Raw genomic sequence first — 17,754 nt, 5'->3', positions numbered from 1 at the left:
CGTAATAATACTATGCTTAGGACTTTAACCTAATCGTTAAACCATAATACTCGTAGTTAGCCCGTGTGTGACCGCAGTAATACTTCGCTCTACCTACTTTTTTATCAAACACGCCGCGAATACGTTGGGAATCCTCCTTACTGTTAGGACTTTGTAATGAACACTAAACAGTGAGAGGAGATTAACAATTTTACCTCATAATATGAGGACAAATGTCATTCATAATTTCATTTTAGTGTACCAAAGGTCAAAGGAAACGCACGGCACTACGCAGATAGGAGGAAAATATTAAAAATAACCTCGACTTTGTACAGGCGACAGCACATCAGACATTTTTGTTGCAAATTAGCACCTTTTACAAGTATACAAGATCCACAGTGGATAGCTTGATGTGCCATCATTTGCACAAATATAAACAGTAACCCTAAGTCATCGTTAGTCGTGTAATACTATTGTCAATGATAAATATCATTCATTCATGAATAGAATAGTGTTTTAGGCCGCTCTACCATTGGCAAAATTTCATTTGCTACCATAAAATATTTGTCATCAAGTGAACTTAGTTTAATTTATCCTGTTAGGTAATTACCTCTACTATTTTCCTATCCAGCCAATAGCTGCGGTAGTAGCTACATTTTATTTTTTAACCTAGCGGGTCGAGCTCTATCAAATTCCAAATCTAGATTAAAATACACGTTAGTTAAAAACCATTCACCCGCTTTGTGTATCAATCAAATTTCCGAACAGTGCAAACTAGAATGTGTAGTTTTTTATAAAAACACGTGAACCGTTCATATGCATAACGACATTGCGTTGATTGCATACAAACCTCAGCACACACTATTTCCAAACAGACCGCGGGGGCGTGACGTCACAAAACAATTGACGGTCGCCGGTCGTCAGCAGGAATGGACGAAAAACCACAGCTAATGTTAGCCCCACCATATAATTGAGCAAGCGTACGCGATAACAACGCGCTCAGTGTACAACCAGCGCCCGCGCCTCTTGCACGCATCAAAAAAACATGGCAGAGACAGAGCAGACCATCGGGTTTTGGGACGAGTTGACCAGTCCCATCAACCTAGTTTTAGTTGCAGTTATAGTGTACCTTATTTACAAGATCATACAGTCGAAATTCGAGTCGGAGGTTGAGCTCCCACCACCACCAAAACCGCTGCCAAAGATACGAAAGGACTTAACAGTCGCCGAGTTGAAGAAATACGATGGCACCCAGGCTGATGGAAGAGTTTTGCTGGCTGTGAATGGTGTCATTTTTGATGTCACAAGAGGAAAGAGATTCTATGGTCCTGGTAAGTTCACTTTACCTTCAATTATTATCAAACTCCGAAATCATGCAGTAAAATATGATGTCGCCGTCGGTTATATGGGTTCTAGTTTAATAACTAGGGTAGAGTCGACTGACGATTTATGCCTCTATAAATTTTGGTACCGCAAAATAATTGTAGGCATGTACAATACTTCCAATCTGCGGTATCGCCGAAATTGGCTTGTTTATAAGTGGTTGCCGATAAGCCCTGTAGAAGTAACGATTTAGCTGCACTGGAAATAAACTGGTCGGTAGTAATAGTAAATAAACTCAATGAAAAGTAGCGTCGTAGTAGCGTCTAGTCTCTATGATCGCTTAAAAACAGTTTATGAATCTAATTATCATGGATCACCGGGCACAACACATGATATACGGCGGTCTCTGTCACACGCGTTGCGAGCGGGAGTGTGTGATAAGGACAGGTGATGCGCACGCTCTGGTTCCTCCACACTTTGGAGAACTGGTTGTTTGAAACTAGTTATATCACAGCTCTTAGGCCAATGTTATCGTTATGCGATCCATCAACAACGATCGAAGTATCCGATAACAGACGCCGTGGGTAAATATTGTATGTGAATTGGATAATGTTTTTAAAGATGTCATTTCTGTGATGTTAGTGAAGTTTCACTGCACACTAATAAGTAAATAGATAAGAGATTCCGTCGCGAATCAAACGTTTACAATAAAACTTTAAATAACATGAATTTGGTTTGTCATCATGACGTGCTATTAACTACTAGTTACGACATAAAACCTTCGAGAACTTCATTTTAGCAGATGTTTGTATAATTTAAAAGTCTACAGCTAAAATATACATCACAAGGTAGTATACTACTACAGATATAAATCACAAGGTAGTACCTACACACAAATACGGTTTTGAGTTAACAAGAAATTATAAAATTTAAAAAAAATTGACAAATTATGCAATATTAACTTCAGTTTCATAGATACTTATGGTCAGTCATTGGGTTGCTGACTCATCATTACGAGAGTCATGTAAGTTAAAGGCAATTTTAATCAATCAATGATGAAATTGCAGTTCGGTGGTACAAAGTACAAAGTTTATTTCCTTATCGATAGGTATCTATTTCTCAAAGATGTGATATTACTATACTTACCTGATAGAAATAGTAATAGGATAAGTCTATTTAAACTGTTTTTGTAACAACGATATTGAAAATAATCGTAATCATCAGAAACATTTAAAACCCATAAAGCACTAACTATAAAATTTTCAATCTTTGCTCTCAAACGAGTAAATTGTTCAAAAAACAAACCTAACCATGGCTAATCTGACTTTTTCTCATACGTCAAAACGATTACGAATAAAAATGGCCCCATAAAAACATGCACCCAATCCAAAAAGACCACGCGACCGGCTTCTCGGTTATGCTAAGTGCACTGCAGTAATAAAAATGAGAGACATATTAGTATTATTTACTCATTACAATATTTATTTAGTACCACACACGTATTTCACAGAGAGATTTAAAGACTGTGCAAAAAAAATAGACAAACTAAATACATTAAAATTCAAACCGCCATTGGTTGTCTGTTGTCTAGACACATCGTTCATGTTAAGTTGACCTACTTACTTCCTTTATAGTATTGTATAAATGGTTTTAAGCATATTCGTAAGTTGCTGCTGACATTGACTGTGACCTTATTCAATATACGCGACTCGTATAATTGCTGATTTAGTAATTTACGAGTTTTTTACAAAAGAAAAAAAGTAGTTTGCTCGCCGAAAAATACATCATAATTATATACCTGTGTCCCTACGTTGTCCGTCCGCGCAGGGGGCCATCGTTTATTTCAGCCGAAAGACGTCCACTGCTGGACAAAGGCCTCCCTCAAGGATTTCCACAAAAACCGGTCCTGTGCCGCTCGTATCCAGGCACCTCCCGCGACCTTCACCAGATTGTCGGTCCACCTAGTGGGAGGCCTGCCCACGCTACCTCTTCCGGCTCATGGTCGCCACTCAAGAACTTTCGTGCACATAGCTCGTAGAGCTGATGACCGCAGAGGGCCATAATGAACTTTAATTTATAAAATCACAGCTCTAAGTACTAGATATGTCACAGTAAAGTTGTAAATTCCTTCACATTATAATCTGACTACAATCTAACCTCTCTGTTAGTTTAGAATCTCGCGCGTTATATTATGAACTGACGGAGTTCACAATTTTACTTTGACATATACATTAGAAAGCAGCAGCGTGTTAGGTATTCTCTCTTAAAAGTTCTGAAAATTCGTCCATTCATCCTCGCTCATGAAGAAATAAATTGTAACGATGATTAGCACTATCTTCCCAGTTCCTTAAATCAAAGACGTGACTTGCAATTTTCGCGATATGGACCGCCGATTAAAACAATCTGAAATAAACAATGATTTTCTTATTTCAAATTACGATCCTACTAATATTATAAATGCAAAAGTTTGTGAGGATGTATGTTTAGTACTTACTTACTCTATCAACCAAAAACTACTGAAGGGATATTGATGAAACTTTACATTATTATTATTTATTCGCCAGAATAACATGTCTGTGATATACAACGATCTGATATAAACTGAATTTAACGAGAACGAAGCCGCGTGAAATTTAATAGCTGGTTAAAGTATATTTTATGCTGCTAGATGCTTCGAAAAATATACTGGGCTACACTGTAATGTGTCAATTAATCAATGTAGGTCAAAATAATCACTGCGCCCAACGTAGAGTTCCCTAACCGATGTGTTACACGATAACAAATTATGTGAGTCATATTATCAGTATACGGTTTGCGAGGTGCGCTATGTGTACCAAACACTCAAAAACTTTTGAACTTGTTGATAATTTGGTATCAGGAAAAAGTTACAATTCCATTTTGGTAAAAGTTATAAATAACTCTTTCTGCTACGTATGTTTTTTGTACCACAACAAACCTAACAGAGATTCAAGAAACAATTTTCTTAGACAGAGTTAAATAAATATCATACAAAAAACAAAACAGAAATCAGCAAACTTTCCATAGTAAGCAATTAGCGTAATATGTTATTATAGTACTTAAAAACCTACTGTTTACGAGAGCAATATCTGTGAGTTACCATCAAGAAAAAATGTAAATAGTATAGTTACTTACTAATGTTTTTTCTTTTCAAATATCCCCGAGCAAGTTTAGTCCCTGAAAATAGAAAATACTTTCTTGGGGGAGGAAAATCTCTCACCACATTAAAAATTGTTTACGTCTTATTTTCCTAAAGATAGCCCATCTACATAATTCATATTTTATTCACTCTGATGACACTTCCATTAATGTAAAAACATGGAAATAGGTAGATTTTGTGAGTCCGTTAATATTTAAACGAATATGTCTCTGTAAATCATTTTACGGGATATCAGTGTTTTTATTGTGCATTATGATCATTTATAATACGAAAGAATAACAAACCTAATTGGTATAAAAAAACTACAAAGACATACGAAATCCTGTTAAACATTTTACTTTAATATTGACATGTTAATGTAGTATGTATATTTTTTACTTTACGTTGAATATTATTTAGCATGAATTATGTTGTAAAGTTAACAACACGCCTAGCTTAAAATAAAAACATCATTACCAACATCGTGTAAGATATGAATATTTTATGTGTAAAGCATTGTCTTAAATATTATTATGAGGGTCGTACAAAGATATTTAATATCGTTTGTACCGAATGCTAAATACATTTCGGTACAGACAGCCATTGTAGATATCTTGTTGTTTTAGATAACAAAATCTGAGCAAAACATGTTTATTACCTCTGTTGTTGCAGACAATATAACAGGATTTAATTTTGATTAAGAATCATAAATCATCACGCAATAATTCGTTTCGCAATATTATTTTATCACCAGCCAGGCTAGGATGCGCGCTGTGATAAATCTTATCGAAGATTTTAGAAGACAAACGTATGGGCTTATCGCGTAAAATCGATAAAATGGCGAGATAAAATTTTATCTATGATTTGATAGGTAGGAGATTTACCTATGACTTGATAGGTAGGTGTTTTTGTCACGAAAAGAACGATTTAGCGAGTACGTGAATCCATAAAAAACAAATGCCGCCTACGGCCTACTTGCTTGGTATTTCGGTCATCGAACTAAACGTCAGATGGTTGGTTCTTGGATAAAATCTTGCTGGGGGTAAATGTTAGAGTTTTTTGCAGGAGAATTTATACCTAGAGTCATATGTTCATAGAGTACATTATTGATTGTTATCTTTTTCAAATTCCAGGTGGTCCCTACTCCGCATTCGCTGGTAAGGATGCCACTAGAGGGCTAGCCACGGGAGAAGTGGCAGCGTCAGACAAAGAGTACGATGACGTCAGCGACCTCAAGGATGAAGAGCTTGCATCAGCCAAAGAGTGGGAAGAACAATTCAGAGGTAAGCCTTGAATATAATCTGTAGGACGTTTTTGTCGCCAGAAAAAAAGATATAAATAAAAGTAATAAGTAACTTATTATTTCAATTAATACTAATCAAGTAAAAAACACTTTCACTTGATTTTAATTAATGCAAAACACAAATAGATTAGATTGAATTTAACGGTGTTTGGTGTCTAACACGAAAAGACTGCTAGCATAAGTAGAGCCTAGCGCACACTAATCAAAACACTGGCAGTACCTACAATCCAAAGTCACTCTTATCAGCCTAGCAGAAGTGGAAAAACGGATAGAGCTGATAAATTACATTTACATGAAGTAAATGCGTAGGCATTTTGTGATCAGTTTCAAATTACATTTGGTTTGTTTAATTATCACGTTGGTGATGGTTGCGTTTTTATTGGCGGTCGAGCTGTAGATCCTGGCTACACAGGAGTTGTAGCGGTGGGAACGAGAGGATGGAATAGTCCCGTATATCACTTTGGTCTCTACTTTGACTATTCACTGTCAAAAAGTACCTAATAAATTATTCAAAAAGTTTGCACTATGTAAGATTACGAAAAATATTACACTCATTAACCACTTTTTCACATAGTGGATGAACCACAATGTAATCATATCAAAGTCTTATAAGAATAACTACTATTTAAACATTTTTAATCTTTTACAGAAAAATATGACATCGTTGGCCGCCTCCTTAAGCCGGGTGAAGAGCCGAAAAAGTATAGTGATGACGAGAGCGAAGACAAGAAAAGCCAGTGAAGGCCTAAATGTTCACAACAGAGAAACATGTCGCAGACTCACTCCCTACTGAAGCCCTTGGACCATTTCGTAGCCAAATTTCATAGCTGGCTACAAAATGGAAAAAAAATCCCATTTGGAAGCAGGCTTCTTACTGGCCAGCTTCAAAATGTGATGTTTTTTCCCGTAAGAAAAATAATTGCGTGTAATTGCGAATTTTTTGAGCTGGAAAATGTTTAGTGTACGTCAATTTTTAATTCCTACTTAGATTGTAATGTAGCTGTAATGTAAGACGTTGAACTTATGAACGCTTGAGAGCCTTTTGATATGTAAAAGTGGAGCAGCTATCATAGTCTAAAAAGTTTCACTTGCAAAGATATTTATACGACTATAAGCATTTCCTATGGCTCCATCGAACCAAGGGCTAAGAATAAAGGCGTCTTGCCTTTATAAACAGAATAAATCTTTTTGTTTTTCCAAAGACTGCAAGAAATGCTGTCTTGTGCTTATAAAAAGTCATGTACTTTAAGGGTCAAAACGCCCTAAAAAGAGTATCAAAATTATTACGGGTCACGACGACTGAGCTTGCTGCACATACCTCTCTTATGCCCAAATATTGTTGCTGAAACGTGATATTTTGTAGAAACCGGGTAAATGTTTAATTAAATATTTTTATAGGGTTACTTGTTATAGTGTATTTTCATTTCTTACCATGACCTCTAATGAATGTTAAGACACGAGAAAACTAATAATTAACACAATCCTGTTAAATCAAGCTTAAACAACTTTTATCTGTCTGTTGAGATAATTTGTGTTATCGGGCTAATGTACAGACGATAGCACATCATAATGACGATTATGATGAGTGGGTTGACCAAGGATTAACGACATAAAGATTATGAAGAAGATATCAGGTGACACTAACTTCGTAGTTCGTTTCAGCCAAATGACGTCCACGGCTGGACAAAGGCCTCCTCCAAGGATTTCCATAACGACCCGTCCTGCTCTGCCCGCATCCAGGTTCTTCCCGCGACCTTCACCAGATCGTCGGTCCACCTAGTGGGAGGCCTGCCCACGCTACGTCTTCCGACCCTTGTACTTAAATTTTTTAGTAACCACTACCAATTATTGTGGTTGAAATGAAGACCGATATTAAGTAATCCATTCTGTCGAAAAGTAGAGACGATAAAAATTCATATGATATTTTCTTTCTTGACAAGTTTACAATAATTAACCAGAGTTCAATTAGACACCCAGCGAATTTTTCTTAGTACATATTCTCCACATACGGGTTTCTCAAATGTTGCTTGAATTCTGTTCCCAGCCTTACATCCAAACAAATACAGTTTACAACTGCATGACAGCAGATGAAAAGTCGCGTTTTCCAAGTTTTAATGGTTCGGCCAACTCGGTGGTCAGTCCCATCGCAGTGTGCAGTCATGTCGGCGAAAAGTATTTTGTTCCTGTATCCACGCACACATCCTCGTGAAACTTTAAAACGGTCTGAATTGAACTCTTGTGTTGTTTAAAGTTTGTTTTATTGTCATCTCACGTTTCGATTTGATATCTCTATCTTCTAAGTGACAACTACGAGTAAATATAACTTTTATCTACTGAACTTTTTGCGTTACATCCTTGATCTTTAGCTTCAATATGGCGTAACTTTCGAAAAGTTTTTTAACGTGTCCAAATACTTATAGACGTCGTATAAAATTATTTCTTTAAATGTTGCCTGTATTCCTTTCATAAGATTACCTAGACCACCTTGAAATTCGGGTAAAACCACTATTCTAAATCTGTCACCCATAATATCCCAGCACCTTTTGAATGTTCTAAATAATAGAGGCTTACCCAAAGAACATAGAAGCTTACCGATAACTTGCAGCAAGTAGCAGGTACATAACAGTTACACATTAGCAAAACTGCATACAATCGGAGCACGGCAAATTCGAGGCGAGTGCCAACCACCGGCTCTGATCGCCAGTGTTCGCGTATTTCATTGTTGGAAAGTTTAATCGTTGCAACCGTAAATATCAATAGAGAGCGCTATTAACGGACCGTGCGATGCATTGTTTGGACGCTACTAATGCACTGCTTTCAGGTTTTGACCGTTGTTCTGTAGGTAGTTCATGTAAGTTGGATTGCCTTGCGATTCATAGCTGCATTGTTATTTATTCAAACAATTATGTATTTGCCAAATTGGCATAAGGGCACGCAAACAATAGCATTAATTTATGTTTGTTGTAATAGAATGTGCATGCACCAATTTCATAGGGATTAACCCATAAGCATAATTTGAGCCATTTCGATGAGGTTTCATGAAGAGATCATCATTTCAGCCACAGGACCCACAAGGTGGACCGACGATTTCATAAAGGTAGCAAGAAGGCGCTGGATGCAGGCCGCTACCAACCGGGCCATGTGGAATCATTGGGGGAGGCCTATTTTCAGCAGTGGACGTCATGTAGAAAACCTTTGACAGCAAAACTTTGATAGCGATCACCAAGTTTATCATCCTACAGGCGTAAAACATCTGCGAGTATTACCGCTTGACGCAGTCACCAGCCCAAATCAAGCTGGATTGGATAAACGAGTCAATTATTCAAAGTAAGTACGCAGCATGCCTGCGAGCTAACTCCTTAATTAAATTCACTAAGCCATGAAAATTTTATCGGTCCATAACCCGAGTTTACTTCTCCGAATTCATATCTGGCATGCCGGTGGGTACTCATATCCAGAAATGCTCTGGCCAACGCTAGGAGTGCTGGCAATTTCCTCCCGATTTCCTCAACGCCCGCCTCCGACAAAGGGACTAATCTCTGGAAGGAACTCTATTTTACGCTTGATCTCGCTCAGAAATGTTTTATTAAATCTCCAATATCTTTAAATACCTCTGTCTAAGTGTTTAGGTAATAGAAACGGTTAAAGCTGATCGGTTTGTGGTGGCTTTTTTGTTTCAACTGGAAGTTTTTCTGGCCCATTTGTGATTAATTTAGATTTAGTTTCAACTGAATTAGGTTAGGCCATAATATATAATTGTGAGCAGCATTAATCTACAAACAATGATGGCCACCTAACCTAGTCTCGCTGCTTGAGTTCCAGCTCCTATATTATATGTACAAAATAGTTATTAACATCATGGCAATTTAAATGTCTAAGTACTAAATACATCAAAATGGTCCAACGACCTAACTAATAAAATATACAAAATTTTGTATTTCTACGAGATTAAAATCCAATTACTTACCATAAACCAGTTTCATGGATTCCAAGAACTTTGTTATCCGTAGTTTAGATGGGCAAGCAAATCAAGGCTCTATTCGCCTAAGTAGGTCTCAAACATTCAGCGAAATTCCGCTCAAAACGGTATCATTTGATTTGGTTAACGCCTACATAATAGAGATGAGAAAATCCCAACCGAAATTTTCACAGAACGGACGAGTTAGTGCTGTTTCTGATTACCGATACGATTGCATGAAAATATGAATCAATTCATCTTGAAAATTGCAGTGAGTTTCTGAAAATTCTAATGAATACTGTACATTGCAATGTAAATTCATAGATTACTTAATAGTCATCGAGTAACTTTATTTTGAGTGTTCTTTTGTAATTCAAATCGATTGCAAACAATCGATATGTCCATACATCGATTGTGGTCCATTACACATCTCTTGATTGCCGTCGGTTACGCCCACATAGCCCTGGGTTAGGAAACCTAGGCACTCGATTAATTAATATTGTAGTGTTAATTGCGATCTGGCAATTTCCTTCTAAACCTAAATGGAATTTCTAATGCTGTATTAAGCAAACGCTCCGTAAGCCCCTACTCTGATCAAGAACTATGCATGATGTAATCAAGATGATTAGATCTTTCACAATATACATTTTTGATAAACATGATTTAAACATCGAATTTAGTAGGTATTATTGTACTTAGACGTATCTAATCTACTCTTCATACTATGATTATTCGTCGAATGTTACGGAGCTAGTTGATGTTTGAAGCGAGGTAAAGATTTACTTGCTATTAATTTCAGTTTAGTCTCTAGGCAGGAATTTAACTCAGGCTTAGTTTCACCACCTAATTTTTGCCGTAACTTTATTAACGATAACCGGTGTTTTTGCATGGAGTTTGCCAGATTTTTAGCGTTTGTCAAAGTTAAAACGGTGTACACTACAACGTCAATTCGCAAATATTGCAATTTCACAAAATCGTATCTACTCGTATGAAAACTGAAAACGCTTGGAAGTTGGTATATACGGCGTGTTCTTGTAAGTTCTGCGCCGTAACTCTTCGTCGCGAGCGGAAAAGCGAGCGAGCGAGCTATCTCCGAAAGCAATACTGAGCAATTGGACTTGTTTTATTTTCGCAGTTTTTGGACTTTTGACTACTGTTTCCTATAAACTTCGTGATACGAATATTCAGAAAGGTCTTGAAATACTATGCAGTATGCACGCTTCGTTTTTGTCTAAGTACTGTAAAAGTCCATTCAATTTTAACTCTTTCGACGTTCGAACGTCACAATGATAAAAATGAAATAATTGTTTTGCTTTAAATAAAAAGTTTAAGCTGTGTGCTTGTTGATTATAGGTACTTCTTCTTCTTCATACAAATCATTGCCTGTAAGTTTATCAAATAACTCCATTCCATTCGCCAGCTTAATAAGAGATTTGTAATCCTCGGGTTGGAACCACGACATTGTTCATCGAATTCTGGAAACAAAAAGCAACCCCGATAATGCTGCCCTGTCCCACTTTCGAGTCTGGTCCATAAGGGTCACTTTCCTATGGATTTACCAATATTCCCGAATATAAAGTAAGGCTTAAAAGCCTCTCGCCTCTCATAAATCAGTTTTGTAAAACGTCACAGTCTTAATGCTAATTGTATTAAGTTCCTGATTTGGGTCTTAGCGATAATAACCCCCTTAATGAATTGAGATCCGTGTTATTATAACTTTTTTGTTACTTTCTTTACCTTTATTAAGCTGTTTTAGACTAAATATCTGGTAGAGCAAAGATTAATGAACTAATAAATTGGCCAGAATTCAGTCAACGAGTAGGCATTTTAAAGTCGATACCTGAGAACAATTTAATTTATTTCTAACATTGTTGTTTCATATATCATTTGGAATCACATTTTCAAATAAATACTCGTATTTCTAGGTACATTCGTTTCTAAAAGGCTACTGCTGAAAGCTAATAAACTTTTTTATCTCGTGTTTTGCTGCAGTATGGCATTAAAATCTGTCCTTTGATGTTCGCATGTAATGTAATTTGCACACACATTTTACCCAGAGAATATGGGAGATTTAACTAATATCATCAACCCATATGTTTTATGTTCATTTGTATTGGTTGTAGACTGATTCTGGTCATGTCCAAATTGTTAAAGTCATGTTTATAAACCATAGTACAGTGTTTGCCTACCATCGTGTAATCATATTAAATCAGACTGTATGTGAGTGTAACGGACATTGCGTGCATCTTTTGTTTAAAGATCTATCCTTGATAATTAGTGTGTCTACGTAAAGTTAGTCATTGGAAGCGGAACGGAAAGGTTGACTTAAATTGTATAGTGATATAGACTAAGAGCTAGTGAACGCCAGTTGCTAAGAACTTTACTCTAGGCAACTTTCAGAGGTAATCACTTTAAAATTAGGGATTACCTAAGCCTTAAGGAGTTGTACTTACCTTCCATCATCAGGTCATCAACAAGAGATGATGATTTACAGACTCAAATACTTGAGTAACTTAAGAAAAAGTACAAAAAACAATATTTATAGTGCCTCGCGTTCGCACTTTCAGCCACCCTAAAAGCTGTCTGGCAAGGCGAAGGAACCATCAGAAGTGTCTGGCTGATGAGGAAACTTCATCAAATGATAGTTCAAATATTTTATGTAAATATCAGCTTTTATAGTATGACGTAAGTAGGACTATATTTTCATGAACTTTAAGGTGTCTGGCTAAGGGCTGCCATCATGGTAGGTGTCTGTCAATTAATGACGTCATTTCTAATAACATTTTGAAGGAAATATCAAAAAATCAACCTTTATACTTTGACGTAATTAAGTTGGTATTTTACACACCTTTAGTACCGTCTGTCTGCCAAAGCCACCATGACCCAAACTTCATGTTTGGCCATGGTTCTTAGCTATGTTGGGAGCATGCGCTGACAAACTTTCAGCCTTTATAAAATAACGTAGGTCCGGCGTTCACTAGCCCTTAGTCTAATAGAATAGAGCATACAAATCTGAAAGAAATCTAGTCTCGCTGACGTTTTGACGTCTTGAAAACATCCTCCTATGCCGCTCCCATATCTCAGGCATTGACTCAGTTAAGCGCTAGATCTTACAAAACAAACGAACGTACTTCACTAAGTACGTCTTTTTAACAAAAACCACCGCGTAATCTAATAAGGACGCCAAAATAATCCATAGTCGAAAAAACGGCGCCTGTTTACACGGACTCGAATAGCGGCCATTATTGAGGACAAAGAAAGTATTAATCAGAACAATTTTTCTCTGGAAGAAGTAGAAAAGAAGCCCGTTCCTCGTAATACCTTATATAATCCTTCACAATCAAGATAGGGTTGGGCTGGCCGGTGGAATGGGCTTTCTTACGTATTCATTAGGGAATCGTTGCGACAAATGTGCCGGAATTATGCCTCCGGATTATTCGCTTACGAGAGAAAACAAGATGCGACAAGGTTTAGTGTTTTTCCAGGGATGAGGCGATATGTTTGTGGATTTGGGGGAATGGGAGACGCCTGGGTGACTCTGGTTTAAAGGTTTTGTTGACCTTGGTGAGATAAATTGCGAGGAATTCCGAATTCTCCGCAGTTGCCAACCCTAGTGGATTCCTAGAAAAAAGTTAAGTAAAAGGTCTGATGAAATGAAGCTAAGAAATTAATTAATCAAAACTGGACTTGAAAATTCCAGGAAAGTTCAATATTTTTTGTAAATACACAGAAAACAAAACCTACAAATAAATGTGCTCGTGCTCGAAAAAATTGTATTATGAACGGGGACCGAACCTGTGACTGGAGTTTGTTATACAAACACCAAATCAAGTTGAAATTTAAAAAACAATGACGTTTAACTGAAAACTCAAATTGAACTTGAAACTCAAATTGAACTTGAAACTCAAATTTCCATGACTGTTTTATATGCCCATAACATTGATATTGTATATGCAGAGCAAACCCACTAAGTTAGTGCCTACACTTCAATTATAAAACCGTACAATAATTTACGGTGGATATTAAAACTATCTTTACCAAAATACGGCTGTAGGGGAGCGAGGGGCTTGTTGTAACAGGGGTAAGTAGTAACAGGCTCTTTTCACTAGAATCTTAAACGCAATTGACGTATGTCTTTGACTCGATTTAACCTATAAACCGCGCCGTATCATGTTGCCATAGCTAGTGTCCTGCCGGCCGGCGCAGTGAGCGGAATTGTGCACGTGCTTCATTTTTGCCAGGTAATATAAAATTGTACTGTCGTAAAATTTCGGTTTGCGTTATTATTACTGACTAATTTCAAATGTTCTATATCTTATTTCCATTCAAATTTATCTATATCTGATAATGTGTAACAGTTTTTATGATTGCTAAATTGTTTAAATAGTTATCTTGATAAATGTTAAAAATCATACCATGGGGCTAGTTGTAACAAAATGCGGGGGCTTGTTGTAACATGTTACAAGTAGTGTTTAACTAAATAAGACTGCTTATTACTTAATTTTTAGGTGTTGCTTACTAAAAAAGTGTATCTTCAATTTTATTATTTTAATTTTAAATTAAAAAAGTGTATCTTCATTTTATTTATTTTAATTTAAAATTGATATCTTCATTTTAGTTATTTTATTTTTCATACAAATCGGATTTTATAAAATTTATTTTGTATGAAAATAAAAAAAATTAAAATGATGATATAAAATTTCTGACTTCACCATACCATTTATATGCCCATGTTAACATGGGCTAGTGTCGGCTCATAAACCCATTTACCTAACACCCTGTATAATACTTACTTTTAAAAGATGTGAATTTTATTAAAAAACAAGCAAAGAATAAATGATTAAAGGTATAATTGTCGTTTTTTTTGGCGTTACTACTTGCCCCGGTAGATGTTACAACTTGCCCCAAGCACGAGGTAAGTTGTAACACCGCACTTCTTCTAGAAAATAATTGATTGTAAAATAATGACCAATATTTATGGTATTATTTTTACTTGATTTGGTACAGGAAGAGTTCCAGCATCCATCCATCTTTATTTAGTAGACATTTAATCAATAGATCTCAAGATATATTAGTTTTAATGAAAACTGTTACAACAAGCCCCTCGCTCCCCTATTACATCGGACCTCTACTGTTATTTTATCAAATAAAGTAACAGTGTGTAGTTACACGAGAACAAACATTATGTGACAAACATTGGTATCGAACGACCAATCTCAGACGGCCCCCTGGGAAATCTACGTTTTACTTTGAACAGGCGACAAATTTAATTACAAACAAGTCTATAGGAGAGCCGTATTCGGGCCCAATATACCCAGTTACTTTATAATATCAGAAACGACCGCTAGAGATTTACACTTCAATTAAGGAGCCAAATACAATAAACCTATGACACTTAATAAATTCTTGAAAATTATAAATCTGAAAACTACTCGTCTACGTCAAAAAAGGGATACTTAATTTCGATACTTAGATTCGTGGCAGGCGGGGCCCATAAGTAATTTTTGAAACAGAGATGCACATCCGCCGATATTTTATTAATTATGACGTATTATAAACAACGATATGCCTGCCTTTGTGTGACGTCACCCATTACCAGTGTGTGTGAGAGAAAATGTGATATGCACTGTTGTATTATTACACCGCCTGCCACGAGTCTTTGGGCCGAGTATAATTAAGTCCCTAAGGTTACAAAATAAGTTTTTTCACAGTTATAATTATAGGTTCTGATTTCAGAGTGAGGTAGCATATAATATTATGTATTAACATGATTGAAACGGCTGACACCTTTTTCAGAGACCTTTAGATAACTGTCAGGTCGTAAAAATAATCTCCTATAACTTTACATAAGAGTATGAGATGGCATTCACGTTATGATTAGTTTTAACAAACTTTAAAAGCGATCTGACCATAGGCTTACAACACGACTCCCATTAATTTCGATCCAATAAAAGCAGTCACCGAAACAATTTCCCTCTTCTCCGTCACGCCCCAACTTGTAAGACGTCAGCCTCAACTGCTTACGTAAAAGTTGATACGATCGCATTTACAACCACTAAATAACTGAGTACATTTGCGAACATGAGTCCTGACTTCGTCAATCAAAGCCTCATCCCTCTCTCACAAAGGGAATAGCTTAAGAGGGAAGAGGATCGAGGATAAGTCACTCGTCAGGGCAGTAAAAACTCTGCCTAGCCGATTCCACGCACCCAACTAATTGCATTTCTGATTCTCTCTGAACTTGCTGTAATTAACTCGAAGCCTCCGAATATTGTGGCCACTGAAATCTGAAATAGACGGTTCGCAAGTACCTGCTTTATAGTATTTCCAATGTTTATTTCTTCTATGATAACAATAAATCTTTGCTCCTTAAAAAATATGGCACTGGTCTCGAATTTCAGATTATATTTTTTCGAAGATGAAGGACAAATTAAATAAAATCTCATTAAGAAACAAATATTATTTTAATCCTCCTAGTAACGGATCCTACAAAGAGACAACCTAAACGGTAGCTAAAAGAAAATCTGAAATAACAATAGTCCTATTTCATACTAGGTTACGTAACATTTAAAAACTGGCTTTCTCAAAATACGAATCCAATTTGAACTGTGAGATGTAATTGTTTGGTAAAGTACACCGACACGCTCGAGTAGTATCGACTATGGTAAGTTTCCTATGAAAATGAGTTTTTACTAAGTTTCGAAGTTTCATTTTAGTTAGGGCCCGAGCACACTGTATTTCGACACACAAAATAAAAACAAAAAACATGGTGGTTAAATCAGCATTGGGCTATAATGTCCGTGATTGAAACATTATTTATACCTACGCATACTTTTCAAGCTGTAATCTGATAAAAGGATTTTGATTTAGGCAGCTTTATTAAGCTAGGTTATTCTGAAAAGATTGTAATTTCTCAATATTTCAATGACTTTTCTACCTCAGCTTCGCTACACATCTAAACAGTGTTACTTCATTGATTGTGTTCCTTATTGTGAACCACCTGATGTAAATTAGCTTTCATTTTACCACGCCACGGAAGTTTTATTATTGTTCGTTTATTTAGACAAAAGTAAGTAACTAGTATCCATACATAGATATTTCAACTTGTTTTGGAACAAACGAAAGCAGATAGCTAATAATTACGAGCAATTTGCATTATTGCAAAATAATAATCACGAAATGTATCAAGTGTGTCGGGACACTTAGTTGCAAAGTTTCATTGTAGTTAGTTGTTTCTAAACGACACGAAGCGACGTGGGTCGGGCGCGTGCAGCTCTTACTAACTGAAACACTGCTCATCCTTTGTTGAAAGAATACATGCTTATAATAAATATTGCTCTATTAGTATTCAATGACTTTTATCAGTCAATCTTTATCATATTTAACCATATTTTTACAAACTTTTATTGAACTTGCAGGTCAAATGCAACTCAATTTTGAACCAGATCGCATTGCCTGAAATTTAAACCCGAACACAATGTAATATTTTATGGAACTAAAGCTGCTACCAGGGCCACCTGCAGACCATCCAACTCCTCAATGACGTACAGCAACCAAATCTTAATAAGGATAAGGACTCTTTCATTGTGAACTAAAAACTTGTTTTTAAAAAAGATGTTACTGTTTTTTTTTTTTTGTTGCAGAAGAAACAATGAAGTAAATAACATTGCTTATAGAATAAAATCTGAAATCAATCATATTTATTGTCGTGGCTCCACACGTGAACTAACAACTCCACACACTCAGGTTACTAGAGGTTCGGAAGTGCATCGCTTCTCTTCAAAAATGCACCGAGTTGGCTTTCAGCTTGCCCCGTGTTTGTTATTTTTAACCGTGTTCAAAAAGGAAGAGGTTCTCAATTCGGATAAAGCTCTGAAAAAAGATAAGTGCTTTATAGATGCTTTTTAGAGAACGCTAACACGATACTAACATCGATTTGCAACCGTTTCTGAGCCTTCAAACAGTTTTCTTATGCTTGCTTGCTTGAATTGAAATACGTTTTGAGGTGGAAAATATATTTCACTGAAGGGAGAC

The 17,754-nt window shown here is 36.3% G+C and overlaps 2 protein-coding genes across 2 annotated transcripts in view; one reads left to right on the top strand and one right to left on the bottom strand.

Annotated features, from left to right (window-relative positions):
- The window catches only part of LOC135073385 (uncharacterized), a 421,709-nt gene that overhangs the window by 317,586 nt on the left and 86,369 nt on the right, over positions 1-17,754 (bottom strand). The window lies entirely within an intron of this gene.
- On the top strand, positions 961-7,172 carry LOC135073377 (membrane-associated progesterone receptor component 1-like). The gene is made up of 3 exons (XM_063967528.1): positions 961-1,310; positions 5,593-5,742; positions 6,412-7,172. The coding sequence occupies exons 1-3, from the start codon at positions 1,025-1,027 to the stop codon at positions 6,501-6,503; spliced, it is 528 nt and encodes a 175-aa protein (XP_063823598.1). The 5' UTR covers positions 961-1,024; the 3' UTR covers positions 6,504-7,172.

The sequence above is a fragment of the Ostrinia nubilalis genome, chromosome 7 (genome assembly GCF_963855985.1).
Source record: "Ostrinia nubilalis chromosome 7, ilOstNubi1.1, whole genome shotgun sequence".
Classification (NCBI taxonomy): domain Eukaryota; kingdom Metazoa; phylum Arthropoda; class Insecta; order Lepidoptera; family Crambidae; genus Ostrinia; species Ostrinia nubilalis.
The sequence above is the reverse complement of the archived record's forward strand: the minus strand, read 5'-3'. Positions and strand labels throughout refer to the sequence as shown.

What these genes read in the sequence shown, in the direction of transcription:
- LOC135073377 (XM_063967528.1), top strand. Translation starts at nt 1,025, where the DNA reads ATGGCAGAGACAGAGCAGACCATCGGGTTTTGGGACGAGTTGACCAGT. An exon ending in AAAGAGATTCTATGGTCCTG is followed by an intron (nt 1,311 to 5,592) that starts GTAAGTTCACTT and finishes TTCAAATTCCAG; the next exon opens with GTGGTCCCTACTCCGCATTC. An exon ending in GTGGGAAGAACAATTCAGAG is followed by an intron (nt 5,743 to 6,411) that starts GTAAGCCTTGAA and finishes AATCTTTTACAG; the next exon opens with AAAAATATGACATCGTTGGC.